Here is a 22,496-nt window from a genome sequence, read left to right as displayed (position 1 = left end):
CCATGATGCTAAGCTGCACCTCTGGAAAGAAAATCAAGGAAAACACCCACTTGAGGAGCTCCCTGCAGTGGGCTGGCTGCTCAGGGCACACAGGGCTCAGAAACTGGTTTTGGTGAGAGCCCACCAGCCTCTTGAACAGCTGGAAATGATGTTCATCCATGGGGATGGCCAGGAGCTGCAGTGACTCCAGCCTAGGGCTCTTTACCCACATTGGGTGAGCCCTTGGCTCCAGCGCTGGCACAGCCAAATGCCAGGCTGGGATGCACACAGAAAACCAGGCAGGCAGTGACCCTCTGGCATGGCAGCCACCAGCAGTGCTGGCAGATGGTGGCATTTGGAGAGTGTATGTTGTGCTGGAGCTCAGGGTCTGACCTCTCCCACACCTGGCAGCAGACGCTGCCACTGAGACCTTGCTTGGCTCAGCTCTGCTGCATATTAAAGTTTGAGCGTGATGCAATATTTGACTGTTGTTGTACCAGCGTTGGGAGGCAAGGATGGTGTTTGGCTTGGGCAGCGATGGCTCGTGCTCTGCAGCTCAGCTCCAAGCCGCCCTCGACGATGGCATGAGGAGGAGGAGGAGGCTTAGATGGGTGTTTGGAGCAGGGCGTCCCACCACTTGTTTCCCGTTCCACCTCGGTAGCAGCAGGAAGGACAAGGAGGAGGTCGCAGCACAGGTCTTTCCCTGGCACACTGGCAGGTACAGCGCAGGGAGCTGGCACAGGGGGATGGCAGGAGCTGGGGACAGAGCTGGGCACCGGCTCCCTGCACTGCCCAGGGCCTTTGTGCCACCCATGCACTCACCATGGCCTGGCCCCAGCCACCCAGTGGGGCTGTGGGCAAACGTTCCTGCTTGCACACAGCCCTTGGGCGGGTGGGGGCTGACCTGGCTGTGTCCCTGGCTGTCGAGGAGGTGTTGGTGCCTGTGCAATCTGAACCTGTGATGGTTTGGCAATGCCAACAGCAGCTGTAAGGGGCTGCGTGGGAGCAGCCGCACTCGGAGCCTGCACAACCCCCACACAGGGCGTGGGGAGAGGGGAGCTGGGGCCTGCCAGGGCTGGGTGATGCTGTTTCCCTGCCTCGTGGGAGCTGCTGGGGTCATTGCAACAGCAGTCAGGGAGAGGGGTGCTTGGCACAGAGTTGCTTCCCCCGCTCTGTGCCTCGACCCACGAACAGGAGCTGGGTGACCCTTGGCATTGCCGAGACCCACCGACGGACACTGCTGTGGGTCACAGACTGCACTGTGAGGCCCATACTGGCTCCCTGCAGTGCCATGGGGAGCTCAGAGCCGTGTCCCTGCAGGGAGACCCTGCACAGGGCCTGGCAGGATGGAGGAGGAGAGCCTCTGGCAGGTCCTCGGGCCAGAAGCAGCCAAGACCCAGGGGGTCTCTGCCTCCCACCTCCACTTGCAGCACTGCTACTTACAGAATCATAGAGTCACAGAATGGTGGGGGTTGGAAGGGACCTTTAGAGCTCATCCAGTCCAACCCCACTGCACAAGCAGCTCCCACCTAGATCAGGTCACACAGGAACGTGTCCAGGTGAGTCTTGAAGCCCTCCAAGGAAGGAGCCTCCACACCCTCCCTGGGCAGCCTGGGCCAGGGCTCCCTCACTGAAACACTGAGATAGTTTTGCTTTATGTTTAAATGGAACTGTTTGTGTTTCAGCTTCATCCCATCACCCCGTGTCCTGTTGCTGGATACCACAGAAAAGGAGGGATGCCCCAGCTTCCTGACTACTTCAGTCGCTTGGCCCTGGGGCTGTATTTGCAGCCGTTCCGCGGCCTCTCTTATCCCAGTCTGTGGGTTTAACCCCAAGGAACTGTCAACATTGCACAGTCTGGACCTGCCTGAGGCCGGCGGGAGGCTGGGGCTCGGCAGACAGCAGCTGGGGCCCCCTCATGAGCTGCCAGGTCACCCGTGCTGACAGCTCTGGGCTCCCTGTGCCCCCTGGCAGGTGGCTGCCCGGCCCCACAGGGCCAACCTGTCCCCGTCACGCAAGCATCTGCGTCCCAAGCAGCTTATCTGCATTTGGAAACCCCTAATCCCTTTGCACGTTTGGCTCAGACTCTGTCCCCCGCTCCCTCCCTCGAGGGGGTGGCGGCAGCAAGGAGCTAAAGCTGCACCCGTGACCTCCTTTTGGAGCCACAAACAACCCTGTTCCCACGGGGCCCGGCCCTGCCGCTGCATCCAGCAAGGGAAGAAAGCAGGTAGCTCAGCCCTGCACAAACTGCAGCCCCCCAGGGATGGCTGGGGCAGGGGGAAGGGGGACAGGGTGGTGGCAAGTGGCCCTTGGTCCACTTGCCCCTTGCTTTGGGTGCCACGGGGGTCTGGCTGTCCCGGCCCAGCACAGGGACTATCCCCAGCTGCTTTCTCCTGGTTCCAATCAGGCCTCGGCACTTGCCAACAACATCCCCCAAGATGAGATCAGTAGTAACCTAACCCCACTACTCAGGGCCAGGGCCCCCCTGGCTGAACGTGAGGAGTGGGGCAGGTTTGGACAGGGATGCAGAGGGCGGGCGTGTGGGTGCAGGGAGATAACAAATCCCTTATCTGCAGGAGCACGGGATGGGACACTGTGTTCCTGACAGCAAACAGTTGTGGCAACTATTGGTAAGAATATTCCTTGTTCTGGGGTTTTCTACCCCATCCTGCAGCTGGCAGAGGGGAGCTGGGAACCTCTGGGTGAGGAGAGGTGGGGATGTCCTGGAGGCTGGGCTGCGTTCTCAGGTGAGCACCCTGTGCAGGGACGGGGTGTAGGACCCCATGGAGCTGCCCCAGGTACAGGAATGAGTTTTGCAGCTCTGTGCAGAGCGCTGGTTGGGTTTGGCAGGGAATTGGAGGGTCGTGGTGGCGCTGGAACCAGCCTCAGCCATAGCTCGGGAGGCTCCAGGGCTTGGGGAAGGTACAGAAGGTTTCAGGGCCACCTCCAGCACCTTGCAGCAGCCCAGCTCTGAGGGGCTCGGGGGGATTTACTGAACATGACCTGCATGAAAAATCCCCCTGCTAATCCTGCTCTGACAAAGCAATAATCTCTCCCTCTTGGTCTCATCAGAGCTCAAACCCTACAAGGATCCTGAGGCTCTGGGGCTTTGCAGAGAGGCCACAGGTGACAAGCGCTAGAGGTGCAGACCCTGGAGGGCAGATGAGGGAGCTCCATGGCGGTGGAAGCCCAATCCCCTACCCCACAAAGCCTGGGTCTCACCCTCCTCAGCCTCAGGCAGCAGGGAGAGCCAAGCCTGGGGCACGGGGCTGTCCCCACAAGAGGGCAGGACAGGCTCATGCTGCAGCCCTGGGCCCGCGGCCAGGGCACCTCACAGCAGCCACCCAACTCACACAGCACAGGACAGGGCTGGCAGGAGGAAAGTGGTGGGGAAAACAACACCCCCCAGACACTCCTGAGCCCACGGGGCAAAGGCACAGGGGGTCACACAGGCTCAGAGGTGCTGTGGGGCAGGGAGCAGCACAGCCAAGTCCTCCCACACTGTCCCCAGAGTTCCCTTTCAGAGAATCCCAGAGTGGTGGGGGTTAGAAGGGCCCTGCAGAGCTCCTCCAGCCCAAGCCCCTGCTAAGGCAGGTTCCCCTTGATCAGGAGGCACAGGAACGTGTCCAGGTGGGTTTGGAAACCCACCTCCACACCCTCCCTGGGCAGCCTGGGCCAGGGCTCCCTCACCTCAGCACCAAAGAAGCTTTTCCAAACAGGATAAACACAGGAGCAGAGGAAAGCCAGGGCAGACAGAAACCAGGCAGTGCTGCAGCACAGTGATAATCCCCGAGCAGCCCCCCAGGACCATGCTCTGCCACGCTGCCATGAGGCAAGGGGGCCCAGGGCAGGTGGCCACGGCAGTGGGAGGTTGGTTTGCATGGAGCAAACTGCAGCCCAGACCTCAGGGCTGGTGTGGGCTGAGGGAGGCCGGGGTTCTGGAGCAGGCAGAGGGCTCAGGGCACAGCCCCACGACACGTCGCTTCAGAGCCTTTATTTTGGAGAAAGTTCAAGCCTGTAGATACAGCAATAAAATATACAAAACAAAAAGGATTTGTACAGTATTGAATGCTGCCCAGGGCTACACGGACTGCAGCTGGAGGCAGCTACACATGGGAGCCCTCATCCCCTCTCAGCAGCACCCACCAGCGTGTGTTGCATCAGGGCCAGCCATCACACAATCAACAGAATGGTAGGGGCTGGAAGGGACCTTCAGAGATCATCCAGCCCAACCCCCCCTGCTCAAGCAGGTCCCATTTAGATCAGGTCACACAGGAACGTGTCCAGGCGGGTCCTGCAAACCTCCAGAGATGGAGATTCCACACTGTTCCTGGGAAGTCTGTTCCAGTGCTCAACCATGGCCACCCCTCTTGCCCACACACAGCTAAGGGGGCTGCCCTGGACTCCACTGCCCTCTCCCCCTTGCCCTTAGGTCCTCTCCCCTGCCTCTCTGTCCCTGATGCCATGGGGACACCCCACAGCTTTCACTCCAGAAATGACAGAGCCACATGCCTAGTCTACCCAGTGCCACAGCAGCATCACTGGTACAGACAATGGTTTCTCTCCACTCAGGGCCAAATCAAGACACATCAGAGATCCAGGGCTGGTGCCCAGTGAGATGTTTCTCTGCTGATGTTACCCACAGCCCTGCCCTGAATCACAGGGCTGGGCCAAGCACAGCCCCCTGTGCCACCTCCCCGTGGGTGGCCACAGCCGCCTAACACAGGCTTGCAGGTGCTGAGGAGGGCCAGTAGCTCTCCCACTGCCTTGCTTGTTGGGTATCTGCATGCCCACTGCACACGAAAGGCCAGCACAGCTTCACCTTTCCTTGACCCTCCAGCAAGGAAACAACACCCACATCTCTCTTGAGCCATGGCTAGACATTCCTCTCCCTACCTACACTCTGATTCCTTCAGCTCTTGCCACCTCCTACCTTAGGAACAGGCAACCTCCAATAAAAATGCCTCGTGAAGCCCCTGAAGAAGCTGCAAACCCACTGCCTGGGACATCACAAGCCCTGTTTGAGGCAGAAGGGCTGGGCCAGGCCAGCCCTGCTGGTCATGGCAGATCCAGCAGCCTCCCATCCTTCTCACGGGGTCTGACTGTGCAACAGCAGCCTCCCATCCTCCCCATGATCTGACTGTGCAGCGAGAGAAGCACAGTCATGCTTCTGGCAGGAGCCTGGCCACGGGGCAAGCCACAGCTGGGCAGCCTCCTGGGTTATGCCCAGGTCCCAAAACAGACCCAAGATGCCAACACTGCATGATCACAAACATGCACTGGCGCTGGGACACGTCCCTGCAGTGCCCCAGGGCAGCCTCTGCACTTCAGGGACACCAGTTGTCCCAGCACGAGCTCTGGTGCTGCTGGAGCCAGCCAGACCTTGGTGCACACAGCAGGAAGTTGGGTTGCAAACACAGTCAGCCTCAAACTCCCTGCTCCCAGCAAAGCCCAGCCCTTGCAGGGCTCCTGGGCCCATCCACCTCACAGCTCTGAGCCATGTGTAGGTCCTTCTGGCTAAAAGGTGCAGGGGAGAGTCCTCTGTGAGCTCTGGGAGGGCTCTGGGGCAGCAGCAGTGCATTGGGTAACCCGTGTGGAGGCCAGAACCGGCCCATCCCCTTTTCTCAAGCACCCAGAGGGGAATCTGGGCTTGTAAAATCTTGAGAGGCCTTTTTTGGAGTCTGGCAGTCAGGAAAGCAGCTTTCAACAGCAGGAAGCAGGGCCAGGGCTGCAGAAGCATGTGTGAAAACTGAGGCTGCGACCGGAGGCTAAATAGGCACTTGAATGAGCGAAACAATAATACAAAACTGTCATGGAAGGAAATAGAAAAAGGTTCATCCCCCCACCCACTCCCCTTTCCCCCCCGCCACCCCCCAAAAGCGACGAATGGCACCGCCCTGGCGAGGGGGGAACGTGTTTGGGTCGAACAAGGAATCGCTGACGAGGCCCTGGGGGTGCTGCTGCTCCCCAGGAGAGGCCTGGAAGAGCTGTGGCTGAGCAGGGCAGGAGCAGCAGCTCAGTGGGGGTGGGAGCCCCGGGTCCTGGGAGGGCCCCATGAGCGAGTGAGCGCCAGCCCAGCACCTCACATGGGCGAGGAGGCACATTCCGGGGTCAGCTCCATGTCGAAGGTCAGCGACTCTGCGGAGAGACACAGGTAATGGGGAGGCCTGTCTGTGGCTCCAGGAGGGGGTCTCGTGGTTGCCAAGGCCCAGAGCACTCACCAAACTGCCCTCCTGCGTTGGCCTCTGCGCCCTCGCTGTTGTTGCCAAACTGCATGAGCGAGTCCAGGGTGCGGGGGGACATGGGCAGGTCGATGGTGTTGCTGAAGGAGGTGCTGGGTGAGGGAGGAAGGGGAGAAAGCAGAAGAAACCTGCAGGTCAGGGCCTGGCCAAAGCTCTCTCACACCCCCTGTTCCCCTGAGGGGCCTCAGGGCACGGCCCAGCCTGTCCCAGGAGCTCTCCAGAGGAAAGGGGCCCCAGGAGGGGAACAACAGGCCTGCGGTCAGGGCAGAGAGCTGGAGCCTGGCTCAGCCCCCACAGCCTCCCCCTGCCCAGGCTGGGGGCCTCATGGCACCCAGGCAGAGGTGAGAAGGAACTCATTCCACCTCTCAAACCAAGACTGAGTACACAACATGCTCATAGACACCCCCAGGGACACTCACGGGGTGACGCAGATGAACTTGGTCTTCAGATAGGGAGCAGCACCTGCAGAGAAGTGAATCATAGAATCATTCTGTTGGAAAAGATCTCCCAGCTCCTGCAGTCCCAGCCCTGCCCCCACCCTGCCCAGCCCACCGCTAACCCCTGGCCCCCAGCACCTCAGCTCCACGGCTTTGGGATCCCTCCAGGGCTGGGCACTGCCCCAGCTCCCTGGGCAGCCTGGCACAGGGGCTGACACCCCTCTCAGGGGAACAGTTCTGCCTCAGCTCCAATCTCAACCTCCCCTGGGGCAACTTGAGGATGTTTCCTCTTGTTCTGCCACTTGGGAGCAGACACTGACCCCACCTCCCCTCAGCCTCCTGTCAGGGGGTTGCAGGGAGTGCTCCTGTCTCCCCTCAGGCTCCTCTTCTCCAGGCTCAACACCCCCATTGCCTCAGCCCCTCCCCAGCACCCTTGTGCTCCAGCCCCTTCCCCAGCTCCGGATATGCTCTGGATATGCTCCAAAAGCATGAGCAGCCCCATCACCATCTGCCCCAGGAGGAACACCCCCTCCCCACTGAGACAGCACTCATCCTCCCACCTCCACACAGCCCTCACTCCACTGGGAACCCCACCACTGTGGGGACCAGCACAGGATCCTGGCTGGTGACAGCTCTCTCACTGAAGCCTCCTTGTGACACAGGAGCACAGAAAGTCAACAACTACCTGAGTCAGTAGCTTCGGAGTGCTCCTGGCTCTCAGAGCGGCAGTACTTCCCAAAGGCCTCCTCCTTGGGGATGTCAGGGTACAGGTACACCAGTGGGGACACCAGGATGTTGGTGGCATCCATGATTTTGTAGCCCATGATGATCTCAGCAAATGACATGTTGTTCAGCTGCTGCTTGGTGTATGGCTCCACAGACTGGATCTGGGTCTTCCCTGTGTGAGGAGATTTTAGGCATAGGGCAGGACACTCACGTTCCTCAGGTAAAGGCAGGACCTTCCTCAAGGTCCTCAGCAGGCACCCAGCCTCAGCCCACAGGGCAGGATGGGGACCTGACAGGCATTCCAGTGCCATAGAGAGCTGCACTACATGGGCAGCGAAACCCAGCAGGCAGAGACCAAGCAAAGGGCACACAAAGGCTCAAAGAGTAAAGTCTGGCAGAAGCTTTGTGAGGTTAAAGAACAAGGGTCTTATGGGGTTCCAAGCCCTCCTGTGACAGCCACATACCACTGATGTCCTTCTCCACCCATGTGAAGGTGATGCCTCCCTCCTTGCTGCTCTCACTGAAGCGTAGCAGGAAGGTGCCTGGGGGCTTGGTGCTCAGGATGGCTCTCTCCCTCTCCTTGCTGATGAACCCCATGATGTACCTGGGCAGCAGGAAGCAGACACAAAGTCAGGAATGCCAGGGCAGCTATTCCAGGATGTGAACCCTGATAGCTCTCTGAGCAGCAGCAGCCAGCGGCAGGACCTGGCCCGTCTGCAGGCAGAGCCACTAACGTTTTGAGGATTCACAGACAGGTTTCACCCTGAACCAGGTAATAATAGGGCCTGAGCAGAAAAAGCATCCCAGGAGAGCACGCCTGCACCCGGACAAGGCATCCCACTCCACCAGGCATCAGGGCAGGACTTGTAGTCCCAACTTCCAAGGCCCAGCCCCAACCAAAAAGCATCAGGACCAAGGCTCACCCTTCATTCCACAGCGCCAGGATGTACTTTTTCACCAAGTCAATGATGTTGTCCAGCCAGACCCAGAAAGAGAAGCCTTTGCCAGCCATGTTCTCCTGAGGAAAAGGGCACAGAAGCTGTGAGCACAGTTTGGAGGAGGGGAACAGCCAAGGGATGGTGCTTGGGGGAAGAGAGGGAGTTTTACCTTGCAGAACTTGGCCCAGGTGATCTGACAGCCGGAGTAATTCACACCTGGCCCTGGTAGGGAACAGAAGCATCAACATCTACAGCTGTTCCTCCAAAGACACCATTTCCAGGGAGCGACCCCAGGTTTGTGGTGTATGGGAGAAAAAGCCAAGCAACTGGAAATCGTAGCTCCTCTCTCAAACACCACAGTCTCGCCCCTGCCAGCCCAGGGATGCATCACAAGGGACAGGAGGGCCGGGCAGCACTCTCATGCTGGGTTACCTAGGAGTTTCTCTGCCAGTGTGGTCAGCTGCTCGATGCTAAGGCCACGTTTTGTGGTGGAGGAGAACTGCCAGCTCAGCACCTCTGCCACCTGGTCCCAGGTCCCAATGGGGGGCTTGGTGAAGAAGTTGACGTTCTGCACAAGGGGGAAAATGAAAACCCCACAGCCCTGAGCAGGATGTGGAACAGAAGCAGGGCCAGGTCCTGCCCCAGACCTGCTCCCGTGCCACAGCTTCCCCCTCCCTGCCTGCAGCTCTGCCAGCTTCCTCCACAGCTCCAGGCCCTACCTTGGGGTTGTTGGTCAGCATGTTGTACCACAGGATGGACGCCCAGGCATTGGGCATCTGGCAGATGTTGGAGATGACCACCACAGGCAGCGAGTGGGTCTGCAAAGATAGGATGTGACCCCAGGCTTGGACCTCTCCCAGGGCTCCTGTGCAGCCAGGCCCATGGCAGCAACAGGCAGTAACCCACAGCTCACCTCCAGGTCAATCTTCAGCCCCTGGTGATACACTTCTGTCTCAAAGGTGATGAGGTGCAGCTCCTCAGTGACTATCAGTGAGGCCTAGGGTGGAAGAGGACATGATGAGCACGGAGGAGACACCTGCCCTTGGCCTGACACACAGCCATCAGGCACCACTGCTCCTGGGTGCAGAGGGCTGGTGTGGCAAAGCTCTAGAGGCTGCCCGTGGACACTTGGTCTCAAGGCAGGGCTCCTGCTGCCCCTCAGGGCTTGGGTGCTGGACAGGGAGCAGAGCTGCTGCCAAAGGACTCTCCTACCCACAGCTTCCCCCCGGCACTCACATCACAGTTGGCTCTGCCTCCGTTACCACAGCGCTGCTCCCGCAGGGTCTGGGGAGAGAAGGAACAGGCTGAAGCAACACCCTGATGGCACACAGCCTTAACAGGAGCAGCCCCAGGGCTCGTGGTACCTACCAGGTGCTTGAACTCTGCTGAGAGGCTGCCATTGTTCGACTCCTCCATGTTCATGACCTTGGTGTTTGTCCCCAGGATGTTAAACTTCCGGGACCTCGAAAAAGAACAGGCAGAGTGTGGCTGACAGGGTCCTCTCACAGCAAATGTGTGGTAGGATGTTTGCCAGGATTAAAAGCAGAAGCAAATAAAAACAAGCCAAGTAAAACAACACAACCAAAACCAATGCACTTACCCCCTAAGTGCTGCAACATCCCCAGAGTCCCTAGGAAAGGGGAGAGAGACACCCGGTCACGGCCATGGCCTTCCCACCCTGATGCAGATGAGCTGGTGTGTGGGGCTGGGAACAAACCCTTGGGACCCAGCACCACCCTGCACTCTTCCCCTTATACTGGGGCTCACGTCAGACCCTGTGCAGCGATGGAGTCTGACTCAGCAGCAGCAGGAGCAGGTCCCACCCCGGTAACCCCACCCCACACTCCCAGGATCAGAGAACACAACTCACTTGTCGATGCAGACTTTGATTTTCAGCTGATAGTTCAGCTCTGGGAACTTAACCAACAACCTGCAGAGAGCCAGCAGATGCAGAGCTTGAGCATGCTGTACAGGTTAACAACTCCAGCACAACATCTGGCACAGACTGCAGAACAGCTGGATGAAGAACAGTGCTGTGTGCATCTCCCAGCAGGCAGCACCACGGTTCACACCACAAAGCCCACAGGGACATGGCATTATCCAGCTCCTCAGGCATCCCTGAGCCCATCTGCAAGCAGGCCTGTGACACATCAGCCCCAGTGCCTGTCCCCAGAAACAAGGAGGTGCTGATGCTCCTTGGGCACCCTGAGCTGGGCTCATTTTGGCTGCTGACTGTTCTGAAGACTCCCCACTGCTCTGGAGGCAGATGTTGCCACATGAAAAGGAAGCAATGAGAGCACACAGCTGGGAGTTGGTGAAGGAGCTCCAGGCAGAGGTTGGTGTCTGAGCAGCAGCTCTCTGTAGAGGCTCTCAGGGAGAGCCAACTGGCCAAGGACATGCTGACGTTTCCTGCTGCTCACCCCTGCAGTGGGATTTACCAGAACCCTGGCTGCCTCCAGGAAGGCAACAAAGCTCCAGCCAGCAGCCACCATCCCTACTCTGAGTCACACAGGCGGCTCTCCAGCGGGGCCCAGCCTGCTGGGATTCATCCCTCTCCCCACACCAGCACTCCCCAGGCAAGCTGGAGGCTCTCTTTGGGGAGATTCTCCTCTGCTTTCCCCCCCCTGCACGACTGCCTGCCGTCGCCTGCAGCACAAGGGAGGGTGTGGAATCTCCTTCTCTGGAGGTGTCTGAAACCTGCCTGGACACGTTCCCGTACCCCCTGGTCTAGATAGACCTGCTTTAGCAGGGGGGTTGGGCTAGATGATCTCTAGAGGTCCCTCCCAACCCCCCATTCTGTGGTTTTGTGACCCACCTGACTTTGGTGGTGAACTGCACGCCGGTCTTGATGACCAGGGGCCGGTCAGGGTGCATGGGCATGCAGGGCTGCCTCTCCACGACAAAAGCACTGTGGTAAAAAGGCACAAGAACCAGATTCAAAGCCCAGCAACGCTCACTGCTCACCCTTCCACCCACTCCTGGGACCAGAGGACTGCCCACAGCTCCCTTCCAGCCCTTGGCACCTTTTCATCAGGTTCCTGAAGAGCTCCACAATCCGCTCCTCCAGCATGGGCCGGTGTTGGACGATTGGGTCACCCTTGTAGGACACTTTCTGCTGCAGCTCTTCCAGCTTCTTGATCTGTTGCCGGGTCTGTAGCTGTGATTCGGCAAGAGAGGTTATCCTAGGGGAGCAGGAGGAAGCAGTGTTAGCTCTGGCTGATGAGCCCTGCACGGCCCCAGCCTGCAGATCCCTCCTCTTCCCTTGCTCACGTGAGAGAGGATGCTCTTTGTACTACACCAGCAAACAACAGAACACATCTACAGCTTCCAGCCTGGAGTATTTTTCTAGGTTGTGCATTACAAGGGAAATCTGCATGTGCACAAGTTTTGTACAGACACACCAGGAACAGGAAGCCTCAACATCCCACAGGCCTGGGGCTAACCACTCCATCCCCGCTGCCCACTGTTGAGGATCAGTCCCACTACTGGATTACATTGAAGCTCAGAAGCCATTTTACAAGGATGCTTCCAATGGCAAAGAGCTCATTTGCACTGCATGTGTTTGAAGGCCACTTCTCCAGCCACTGACCCAAACCCCAGGCAGCTCCTACCAGTTCTCAAGCCGGTCTAGGCAGATATTGGGTGGGCCACCGATGCAGGCGATCTGCTGTCGCCTCTTCCAGTCTGCCAGTTCCTCATCTGCCAGCATCTTCTGCACATACTCCATGGCTGACAACAGCCCAGCCAGCTCACTCACAATACCCTGCCAAGAAAAAGAAAGCAGAACCTTCAACACCCTCTGACTCCCTCCGACACCTGCGAGTTTCACACTCACAGACAAGAAAGAAGCCGCCCAGGGTTGTACTTCCAGTGTTGCTTTTGGTTCTCACAGTGCAGGAACATCAAACTCAGACCCCAGAGAAAGGGCACACTGCTCCCCAGGGGGATGTGGAAGGTTCAGCTGCACCCCAGGGGGATGTGGAGGGTCAGCTGCATGACGCACCCTTCGCATTTGGTCCAGCGCCGTGAGCATCTGTTCCAGCTGCTGCATTTTCTGACGGGTCACAGATTGGTTGTTTCCATTCAGATCCTGCATGTCTGTACAGAGAAGTGAGAAACTTTAGCACACTGACTCCTGCTTACCCTCCCAAGCATCACACAAACAATAGCCTGCCACTGCAAAGGAGCAGGCCCCCTAGGGAGCAATCAACAGTTAAGCTGTGGTCTCCTGCAGTGCTGTCACCTCCATATGCCACTTCTCTGCTCACAGGAAGAACTCTGGTTTATCTCCCCTTGGGGCAGTCAAAAACAAAAGAGGAGGCTTCTCCAATTGCCATGCAAATATTCTAAGCCACTCCTTTTTGCTTGGAGGTGAGGCACCAGGAGGGCTGGAAGGTGCCCTCCAGCAAGTCTCCTTGCAGGAACACAGTTTGGCTTGCCAGATGCTAATGAGCTTTCATTACCTCCTTGGCTTTTCAAAGTCTTGTAGTTAAAATCAAAGTCATCCTGGAGATTCTCCACCACTTTCATCTTCTGCTCTAGATCCTTGAAGGCAAGAGATGTGGATTTATTTAAAGGTCTAAAGCAGGGCAGCAGGGAAAGGAGAAGGTGCCTCAGCAGCACACATACCTGCACCCTCTTCCTCACATCCTGCAGATGCTGCTCCAGCATCTGCTGCTTTTCTGTCACCACAGCTGCTGTCGAATGTGTTGCCTGTCCCCCTTGCTGCAGAGGGGACAAAAGGGGTATGAGAAGAGGGCCATGACCTAGGGATGCCACCCTCGGGCCTCAAAAGGTTTGACAAGAAGGGTCTTCACCCTACTCCCTAACACAACTCAGTGTGGCTGGCTGCTGGCTTGCAGTGTTAGCTCCAGAGCTGCACTGCAAGCAGTACAGTGAAGGCACACCCCATGCCAGAGGCAAGAGGAGAGATGGGGACACAAAGCTAACAGCCACCCCAGGCAGAGAGCAGCCAGGCTGCGTCCTGGAGAGCAGAAGCTACCAGCCCCTACAGCTGGGCCCTCCCTCAGCACAAGGCAGCTGTGGTTACTGAAGGGAGCCAGTGAGCTTCAGACTGCGGAGCTGAGGAGTGGCTGAGGGAGCTGGGCTTGTGTAGCCTGGAGGAGGCTGAGGGGAGACAGGAGCACTCTCTGCAACCCCCTGACAGGAGGCTGCAGTGAGCTGGGGGTTGGTTTCTTCTCCAGAGTAATGAATAAGAGGAAAAGGGCTCAAGTTGCCCCAGGGGAGGCTGAGATTGGAGCTGAGGCAGAACTGTTTCCCTGAGAAGGGTGTCAGCCCCTGTGCCAGGCTGCCCAGGGAGCTGGGGGAGTGCCCAGCCCTGGAGGGATCCCAAAGCCGTGGAGCTGAGGTGCTGAGGGCCGTGGGTTAGTGGTGGGCTGGGCAGGGGGAGGGCAGGGCTGGGACTGCAGCAGCTGAAAAGGTTTTTCCAACCAAAACGATCCAGTGATGCCCTATAGCACTGAGGAGGCTGCAGGGTGGGCAGCAGGACAGGGGCCCCAGGACGCTCGAGGCACTGACCTGGGCTGCAGTGGCAGCTGTCTGGAGCAGCCGGGACTCTTCCCACAGGCAGCGAGCCACGATGCGAGCTATTTCCATCGGCTTCTCCAGGTATCTGCTCTGTAAGAGGTTCACCCCCCCCACCAGGGTCAGCAGGCACAATGCAACATCCTCTAGGGCTACAAATCATGAGCTGTGCAGGGAAAGCCACTGGACTCCCACTGGCTTCTCCCCACAGCTTTCCCAAGCCAGCGCTTTCCACCTCACCTGCAGGAACTGCTTGATGCGCCGCAGGTTGTGCTGGTACAAGACGTTGGACTCCTGCAGGAACCGGCTGTACTGCTGGTCGATCTCTCCCAGCAGGTTGTGGAACACCAGCGTGGCGTGGGACTCCTTGCTGGCAGCGTATGCCCTGCGTGAGGGAGGGCATGGCCCTGGGTGCCCGGCACGAGGGGAGGGACGAGAGGCAGCGCTGCAGGCAGGGCAGCTCAGCTCAAACCCACCAGCCCCCTGTGCAACATAACACCTCTGACACCTTCCCAACCTGCACCAGAGCAAGGGCCACGCTGGCTTGTTAAACTGAGCCCTCAGGCTGTGCCCGTGAGGGCAGGACATACAAGAGAGGTTTTAGACCTGAGCTTAAAAGTCTGGCCTTAAGCCAGGCAGACAGCACACGTGAGGGCCTCACCAGTCCTGTGTGCCCTCTGGATGGGATCCAGGAACCACTGCTGTGTGTCAGCCTTGTTTACAACAGAGGTCAACGTTAAGTCAGCCCTGGATGGCAACACCCCAGCTTTGGAGCTCCCCTTCCCCCTGGGCCAGGGTCTGACAATGTGCACAGAGTCCCACTCCCCTTCATGACACATGAATCTCAGGGAGGAAGAGCAGTCCTGCCACGTCAAGAGCCCAGGGAAGCAGGCAGAGCTCCTCCAGATGGGCCTCAGGACCCACCCAAGAGTGGGTGTCCGGGGCAAAGTCCCCACCCTGGCGTTTTACAAGGCCTTACCAGTCCTGGCTCTCAATCCACGGGGCCAGGAACTGCCGGAGCTCCATGGGAAAGCTGTCGCTGTAGAGCTGGTGGAGCTGCTCCAGGTACCGCGTGTCGAGCTGCTGCAGCTGGTTCCACTGCGCCATCCTGGCCAGCTCCGGAGACCTGACGGGACCAACGCCGTGGCTGCTCAGAGCTGGCACCCAGGAGGCCTCCCAACAGCTGTTTGGGGCAGGGTGGTGGGGCCAGAGGCAGATGTGGGCATGGTGAGCCCAGGGCACGTGGCTCTGGAGCGTGGAGGTGTGTGGGAAGGGCCAGGCAGTGCCCATCTCTCCAAGGGCATCTGTGGGCCCAAAACACTGCAGAGCTCTAAAGTGCTCTGAGGGACAAGCCCAGGCCTCGTGTCCCTGCAGAGCCTCTCACACACCCAGGCGCTGGTTCCCCTTCAGCAAAACCTTCCTTGTGCTGGCAGCTGTGGGACTGTTCAAGGAGCCCTGGGACTGGCACAGGTTGGTGCCTGTGGCAAGGCAAGAGTGGTCTCCAGCTCCAGCTGGCAGGGCAGGTGTTGCTGCCATCACCCACAGGCCAGTCTGGGTCAAGGGAAGGCAGAACCGCAGGAAGGAAGCGTCCTGGTGCGAGGGGAAAAGCTCTTTCACATCCACCAACATCCGTGCCCTGGCACTCAGCACCAGAGCTCCCAGCAGCACAAGGCAGCCTCACCTGCCTGTAGGACATGGGGCAAAGCAGCCAGAGGGACAAAAAGCGAGGGCCCAGCTGCCTCCCTTCATCCCAGGAGGGGAATCCAGCCCAAGGCGAGCGTGGAAGGCAGCCTGGGCCAGAGAGGTGGCAGAGAGGTTGTGCTCCAGACACCCTAGCTGTGAAGCTGAATAAAGTCTGGATTCTGACTCATTCTCTCTTCACACCACATGTCGTGAAATTAATCTGAACCATCTGAGACGAGAAGAGCAGAGCTGGAGCTGGTGCTAGGCAGACAGGGGCCATTTGCACCAGATCACAGGAGCACAGCGGGCAGGGCCCGGCTGCCCAGCTGAGCCTCATCCTCTCCCAGCCCTGACGAGCATCTCACAGCCCACAAACCCCCAAAAGCTCAGGGAGGCACAAGCTCACAGGGCTGGGCACAGCCCCAAGCAGGTTGAGCCAGGCATAGCTGCTCTTACAAACCCAGACAGGTATGAAGCCTCACTTGATTCTGGCTCCTCACACTGCAGGGTCAGGTCAGAGTTAAAAGTGATGTTTGCAGGCAGCTCCCAACACCATCAAACCCCTCAGACCCACACAGGAGCTCCTCAAGCCCAGGGGATGCAGCTCTGGGCTCCACTTCAGGAGCTGAGCTTCCTCCTGTCCAGCTTCAGGCTGGTGCACACAGAGCTTCCCAAAAACGAGAGCACACTTCCCAAGCTCCTGCCTTCAGCAAAGCTTTCTCCTGGAGAGGCACCATTTCCCAAAGCTTTCCTACCTTCTTGCCACAGGTGGGAAAGGGGCGGGGGGGGGGGGGGGGGGGGGTCTTGGGAATGTAGGTCATTAGCAACAGGTACAGGGCTTTAATCTGGTGCCAATGTCTTCCAGGCACCCTCTAGTCAGACAGTACACATGCCTCCTGCTGCTGCTCAGGGAGGCAGGGAAGGAGCTGCAGAGCTTACAGTAAGCACAGAAGGCGGAGACTGCCAGGAAACAACTGAAACAAGGAAGGAGCAATTTTCACGTTAGCAAGTTGTGTATTGATGGAAATCAAAGGAAGCCTAAGGAGGGGACTGCAAGCTGTGCTCAGGGAGGGAGGGAGGGAGGGAGGGCACGGAGCTCTGCCCAGCACCAGCAGAAAGTCCCTTCCCTGCAGGAAGCTGTTTGCTTTTCCCAAAGGTCGCTGCAGCGAGTGACACGTCAGCTGGGGTTTGGAGGTGGCTGGGCAGAGGGTGCTGCAGGAGCAGGTGAGGGGGCTGGCACCAGCCACACATCCCAGGCTGGGCCTGGGCTCAGATCACGACACCGTGCTCCACCCCAGAGCCCACCGCAGCTTCTGTGGGAGCCAACCATCACAGTGGGGCAGCCCCAAGGAGCCAGGGTAAAGGACATCACAGCAGACATGGCAGGAGGTCCAAAGGTCTGGGAAGTGGCCAGCAGGCACAGAGCAGCACCCAGCAAGCAGAGCTTTGCTGAGTGAGGAGGCAGATGGGAGGAAGGCCACGCCATCCCTCGAGGTGGGATTTATTCCCCTCCAGCAAACCAGGCTGCTCTGCCCTGTGCCCCTGGATGGGCTGGAAGCAGGGGAAGACAAAACAACCAGAGCCAGGCCCACAGCAGCTCCAGGCAAGAATCAGGCAGGATTTCATTAGGCAGGACAGAAATTTAAGAAGCTGTAACAGGATGTAAGACTTCCCTGAGCACACAGCAGCAGCAGGCAGGAGTTTTGAACCTTGCCTGAAGCACAGAGCTGGGTGATTGTGCAGATTTCCAGCAGCACAAGAAAGGTCTGTGGGCACCTTGCCCCAGCTCCCATGTCCTGAGTCCCTGCTCGCCCAGGAGCAGCTCCACAGCACAGGGAGCTGGGTTTCACCGGCTGCTTCTCCAGGACAGGCCCTTGTATCACATCCCTTGCACCTGATGCTCTCAGCACCACTGTATGTTGTGCACTTCTGCAGTTTGCTCCACGTGACTCTTTCCCTGTTTTTCAGGGTGTTTTTTGTGAGAGGAGAGGAAGGGAGAGCATCCTGTTGTGGGCTGAGACATAGGGAGAAGACAGACACTGGCACCTGATGCGGAGTTAAAGAGCTTTGGAGAGTTTCACAGTACTGAGTAGCCCCAAAGACAGGAGCAACATCCACAGGACGTTAACCTTGAACAACAACCTGCTGGTGCAACCCTCAGGGAAGACCACGTGAACCAAGACTGTTCTCAGTGGAGCAATAAGTCAAAGACAGGAAGGAGGGAGAGAGATACTGGCCCCTGCAAGAGTGTGTGATCAACAGACACTCCTCCAGCCTCCCAGCACGACCTGCTTGATGTGACAGGGCCTTTGTAACCCCAGAGCTTTTGCTCTCTTCAAGTGTAGGCCAAGAAAGGCCATGCTGTTAGCCACAGCTCAGAGCTGTGTACAAAGCCCCCGTTTTGCAGTGTGGGCAGCTCTTTGCTGGCCATTTGTCCAGCTGCAGCAGCATGAGAAGCACTCCCTCCACATATGCAGCTCTAGTGTGCTCACAGCCCTTTTAGCTTGGTCCTGGAGGCTGCTACTACAGTACAGTGCTGCTTCTGTAGGGGAAAAACCCAACAGATGCGTGAGCCAGGCAAGATATAAAGACCATCAAACCACCAGTCTCCGGCCTTGGTGGTGAGGTCAGCCACCTCATTTCCAATTGCACCACTGCCACTATGTCCCTGTGCACGGGGGAGGGGGCTTCATCAGCCCTTCCAGAAGCAGCAGCTGCTGCCCCAGCCCATCCCCTGCCAGAGGGGCATTGCCAGCCCTGCCCTATGGAAGATGGGTGCTGCTGCAGTACTGCCATTGCACAGGAGCTGGCTTCCCAAGCAGCCTCAGGTGCTCCTGGGTGGACTATCCCCTATCAGACTGCAGCAGCCACTTCGCTGGCTCCTTGATCCAAGCAGATCTTCCATGAGAAAGCCACAGCCTGAGTATTTCAGGGCAGTACTGGAGCCCCTATCAGCAGAGCACAGAAAGGCCAAAAGCAAAGCCCCCAGGTCACAGCACTTGGATGCTAATCAGCCACTTCTCCCTGCCACAAATAGCTGCAGGACAAGCCACTGGCTGCAGCCTGGGCTCCATCTCAAGGGTGAGATCCTCCCCCCTGCCTCAGCGCATGCCCTGAGGCCACAGGAAGCCGGCACCCTGCCAGGGCCCCAGCTCCATGTCCTCCCCATCCCTCAGAAACAGAACTGGCACACAGCAAATCACAGACTGCTCTCCTTCTTCCCACCGCAGCACCTCCCCATCAAGGAAGTCACTGCAGAGCACGCACACAAGCATGGAAAAGCCCCAGGCCCAGCTGGTGCAGGAGGTAGCTGTGTCTGCAGCCAGCCCAGGGCAGGACATGGTCTCTGCTCACCATCCCCAGGGGCTTTGCAGCACCCAGTTCTCACCTCGGAGGATCACTCGAGCAGAAGCAGCGGGGCACACTGAATTTTTGCTCAACCAGAGCCTGCCCTGGCAAATCCTCCCCACGCCACTGAGGCTCAAGACGTGCTTTGGTAGGACACAGGCTCATGCCAACAGAGACAACAGGTGATAAGAGGTCATTCAGCCCCGGGGAGGGGGCCTTGGCCAGCCCACCATCCAGGCAGGGGGAGGATGCAGGAAGGCAGGGCTGGCTGGGAGCAGGAAATGGTCAGGAAACTGCCAAAAGCTTTCTCTTCCTCCAGAAGGGCTGAGAGGAGACGTTTCCTCCTTGGGCACAGCACTGAGCTCTGGCTCCTCCAGCACTGACAGCCTGGAGCACCGACCATCCCAGAGAAAGGCTTTCTGTGACACTCCTTACTGTCACAGCCACTAGTGTAAGAGACACTCTGGTCTCATCAGCCTCAAAACCCCGCAGAGGAGCCTCTCCCCAGCCAGCCCTGCTGCCGGGAAGCCTCCCCTGACTGGGTTTAAAGACCTGAGGGTTGAACCTTTCCAACCCTGCCAGGCTTGCCTGTCTCTGTGGTTTGCCTCCAGTGTCTGGAGCAGGGCCAGGGAGCAATCGATGCAGCCAAGGCCAAGCACTGCATGATGCAAGCCCAGGGGTAAACAGGCTGTCCAGAGCTCAGAGCAAAGCTGCTAAAAGTAGCTTGAGAGCTCAGGTTCATCTTTCTATAGCTCCCCTGCAAGTGTGGAGCATGAGAGCCAGGCCTGAGATGTGCAGTGTCACAGGCAGCTAAGCAGAGCTCTGGGCACTCCAATAACCTCAGTCAAAATGGGGCTGCTGCCCCGGAAGCAATCCCACAACTGCCTGCCATCTGCCTTCTCATTTCTGGGATGCACCCAAGAAGAGCCCCCACCTGCTCCCCACCACAAGCAGCAACAACCCCTGGGGCAACATGTACGGAAGAGACACTGCAAAGGCCCTTGAAAGGGCTGTGGCACTCCTCATCCCCCGCAGGAGGAAGCTCAGTTACTGACAGCGTGGCATGGGTTATATTAACAGAGTTATCACCAGCTGGGGAGTCACAGACTCATGACAGATGCCATCAACAATGCTGCTGGGGAGCCCCATCATTCTCTCACTTGTGCCTCATTGCTGTTGCCTCCACCCACCATCAACAGGCTGATGAAAAACTGTTTGAAAACAAAACAGCTAATTGCTCCAGGCAAACACCAGAGCAAGTTTTGAAAAGGGCTATTGGGAAAGCTTGGCTCAGCTCCTCTGGAGCTTTTTCAAACCCAGCCCTGGAGGTGGATAAACAAAGCAGTGATGCAGGATTGGGGAAGGAGGAGAGGGTGACAGCACAGGGTAGAGGAAGGTTCTGGGAGACCTCCCAGCCTCAGGGCTGAGTTTCTCCCTCAGCTCACACTAGAGCTAGCTGTTCCTCGTTGTGGCTCAGCAGCTCTCCAGGATGTATCCCAACACATAACCCTGCTGCAGGGGCTGCAGGTAACCCTGTCATCCTCACAGGGCAGAGGATGCCGAGCCACACACCCCTCCCGTCCTTTGCCACTCTCTCTTCGGCATAAGATGTTGGATGGGGGTCAGCTTCAGGATGGAAACAGGGTCAGCTGCCCTGACACACAGACAGGGGCATGGTCAGCATCCTGCAGATGCAGAAGGGACCTTCTCTGGAGCGGGTGCAGGGCAACCCACCCTCTCCCCCATGGACACCTCCCTGGCTCCCCCTGGGCAACCCTCCAACAGGCACACACGGCCTGGGGAACAAGATTCACAGAGGTCTTGGTACAGCACTGTGCTGAGAGGCAGGAGGCTGAGAGGCAGATCAGAGGTCAGCAGCAGAGCTGTCAGCTCCCACAGAGCACTTGGGCAGCTCAGGCACACAACTCAAACATTCCCCCAAGATGTATGACCTGACAGCTCTGCTCCATACCCGCTCCTCAGCCGCTCTGCACCCATCCTACCATCAGCAAGGGTAGCTCTCAAACCAAAGCCTGGTCCAGGCAGAAGGCCCCAAGGAAGACATGGCCAAGTGGCTCCTACTCAAAGGCATGGGTAAAGCTGCAGCCCTGAGCTCACAGCTCGACTAGAGATGTCAGTCAGGTCTTCAACCTTGCTCTGTCCAGCTGTAGGACCCTCGGTCAAACCTTCAGTCTTGGTTACAGGTCATGTCATCAGCTTCACCACCAGGACAGGCTGCAGCAACATCTGGCCCAAATCCCAAATCTGACCCCTTGCTCAGACAACCTCGAATTTGTGGTCTAAGGGCCATCCTGCCTCAGTTAAACCCCACAAAGCACAAGGGCCACACGAGAGCTCCACAGAAACCTCCAGCCTCACCAGCCCAGATGCTTTTCCCCTCTCTGAGAAGCCCATTTAGGCTCCGAACCCTCTGTTGAGGTTTGTGGGGTGTAAGCACCCCTCAGCATCAGACTCAGCCCTGCGCCGGGGCCTAGGGAGCAGAGACCCCAACACAGCACATGACAGCGCCAGTGTCGTCAGAGTCCCATCGACTCCTGGGAGCTGCCCATGCCCAGCGCGGGCTCGCTCTGTGCCTGCTGGGAAACGTGGTAAGGGACGAAATCCCGTTCGCTGCAAGACCAGAGGATTAGGTTAATTAACGCCTCCCTCATTACGACTCCCGCAGAGCACGGGGTGCTGCCCTCACCCGCTGCTGAGCGCCCGCGCACGGCGGCACCAGGCTCAGCAAAAGTGAAACCAACGCCCGGGAAGGCTCCCAGAGCCCCGGCAGCGCCTGCACGCTGCGGCCCCTCCGGCCCTGGGCAGGCCGAGGCGCGGCGGGAGCGGCCCTCCCCGGGGCAGCCCGCCCCAGGCCTGCGCGCCCGCGGCCCTGACACCCGGCTCGCCGCTGCCAACCAACCCCGAGGCCCAGCGCCGACTGGGGGCGACCCCGCCCGAGCCCCTGTGCCCCGCTGCGCAGGGCAAGGCCCGTCCCCCCTCCGCGCTCTCACCGGCGGTCCCGGGCGGGGCGGCGGCTCCCGGTGCCGGCGACGATCGCGGCCGGACCCTGTGCGACTGACGAGAAACCTGCTGCCCCCCCGGCCCCGCCCCGCGGCGCTCGTCACTCGCGGCTCAGCCAATGGCAGCGCGCCGCTGCCACCGCCCCGCGAGGGACGGGCCCCGACGGGCCAATCAGCGGCCGCGGCCGAGGGCGGGAGGGGGAAGGAGATTGGGGGGGGAGGGGGGGGCTGCCCCACGCTGGCTGTTCCCGGACGGCGCCGCCTCCCGCCGCGGGGCGGCGCTGGGGAGGGGGCTGCGCGGGGCGGCGCGGCGGGGGGGGCGGTGGCTGCCGGGAACGGCCGTGCGGGAAACCCAGCTGAGTTCCGGGCAGCGCCCTGACGTCATCGCGCGGCCCGCGGCTGCCGCCACCGCCTCTTAAAGGGGCCGCGTCCCCCGCCCCGCGCTCACGGCCTCTGCACCCCGTCCCGTCCCCGTCCCCGGCCCCGGCCCCGGCCCCGGCCCCGGCCCCGGCCCCGGCCCCGGCCCCGGCCCCGGCCCCGCCGCCCCGCGCTCCCCGCCACGAACGGGCCTCACGCTGG

At 59.2% G+C, this 22,496-nt stretch overlaps 1 protein-coding gene across 2 annotated transcripts; it reads right to left on the bottom strand.

The window, feature by feature from the left end:
• Window positions 1-3,958: 3,958 nt before the first annotated feature.
• STAT3 (signal transducer and activator of transcription 3) lies at window positions 3,959-21,995 on the bottom strand. 2 transcript variants are annotated; one of them, XM_062019463.1, is made up of 24 exons: window positions 21,909-21,995; window positions 14,846-14,992; window positions 14,107-14,251; window positions 13,861-13,959; window positions 12,952-13,047; window positions 12,786-12,867; window positions 12,326-12,420; window positions 11,934-12,085; window positions 11,346-11,504; window positions 11,138-11,230; window positions 10,193-10,252; window positions 9,923-9,952; window positions 9,691-9,784; window positions 9,559-9,606; window positions 9,236-9,319; window positions 9,042-9,140; window positions 8,755-8,890; window positions 8,492-8,544; window positions 8,308-8,402; window positions 7,849-7,988; window positions 7,341-7,556; window positions 6,641-6,683; window positions 6,201-6,313; window positions 3,959-6,117 (listed from the first exon to the last, which is right to left on the bottom strand). In XM_062019463.1, exons 2-24 carry the CDS (start codon window positions 14,971-14,973, stop codon window positions 6,062-6,064), a joined length of 2,316 nt encoding a protein of 771 aa, XP_061875447.1. In that variant the 5' UTR covers window positions 14,974-14,992; window positions 21,909-21,995; the 3' UTR covers window positions 3,959-6,061. The 2 variants fall into 2 exon arrangements, with proteins under 2 accessions (XP_061875447.1, XP_061875448.1); XM_062019464.1 differs by having other exon boundaries at window positions 7,344-7,556.
• Window positions 21,996-22,496: the final 501 nt, after the last annotated feature.

The sequence above is a fragment of the Colius striatus genome, chromosome Z (genome assembly GCF_028858725.1).
Source record: "Colius striatus isolate bColStr4 chromosome Z, bColStr4.1.hap1, whole genome shotgun sequence".
Lineage (NCBI taxonomy): Eukaryota > Metazoa > Chordata > Aves > Coliiformes > Coliidae > Colius > Colius striatus.
The sequence above is the reverse complement of the archived record's forward strand: the minus strand, read 5'-3'. Positions and strand labels throughout refer to the sequence as shown.

Excerpts from the sequence above, each read along its gene's own strand:
- STAT3 (XM_062019463.1), bottom strand. The coding sequence starts at position 14,973 with ATGGCGCAGTGGAACCAGCTGCAGCAGCTCGACACGCGGTACCTGGAG. Across the intron at positions 12,868-12,951 it reads ATGTGAGGAAGAGGGTGCAG|GATCTAGAGCAGAAGATGAA; the intron begins GTATGTGTGCTG and ends CTTGCCTTCAAG. Across the intron at positions 8,545-8,754 it reads ACTGGCAGAGAAACTCCTAG|GGCCAGGTGTGAATTACTCC; the intron begins GTAACCCAGCAT and ends GTTCCCTACCAG.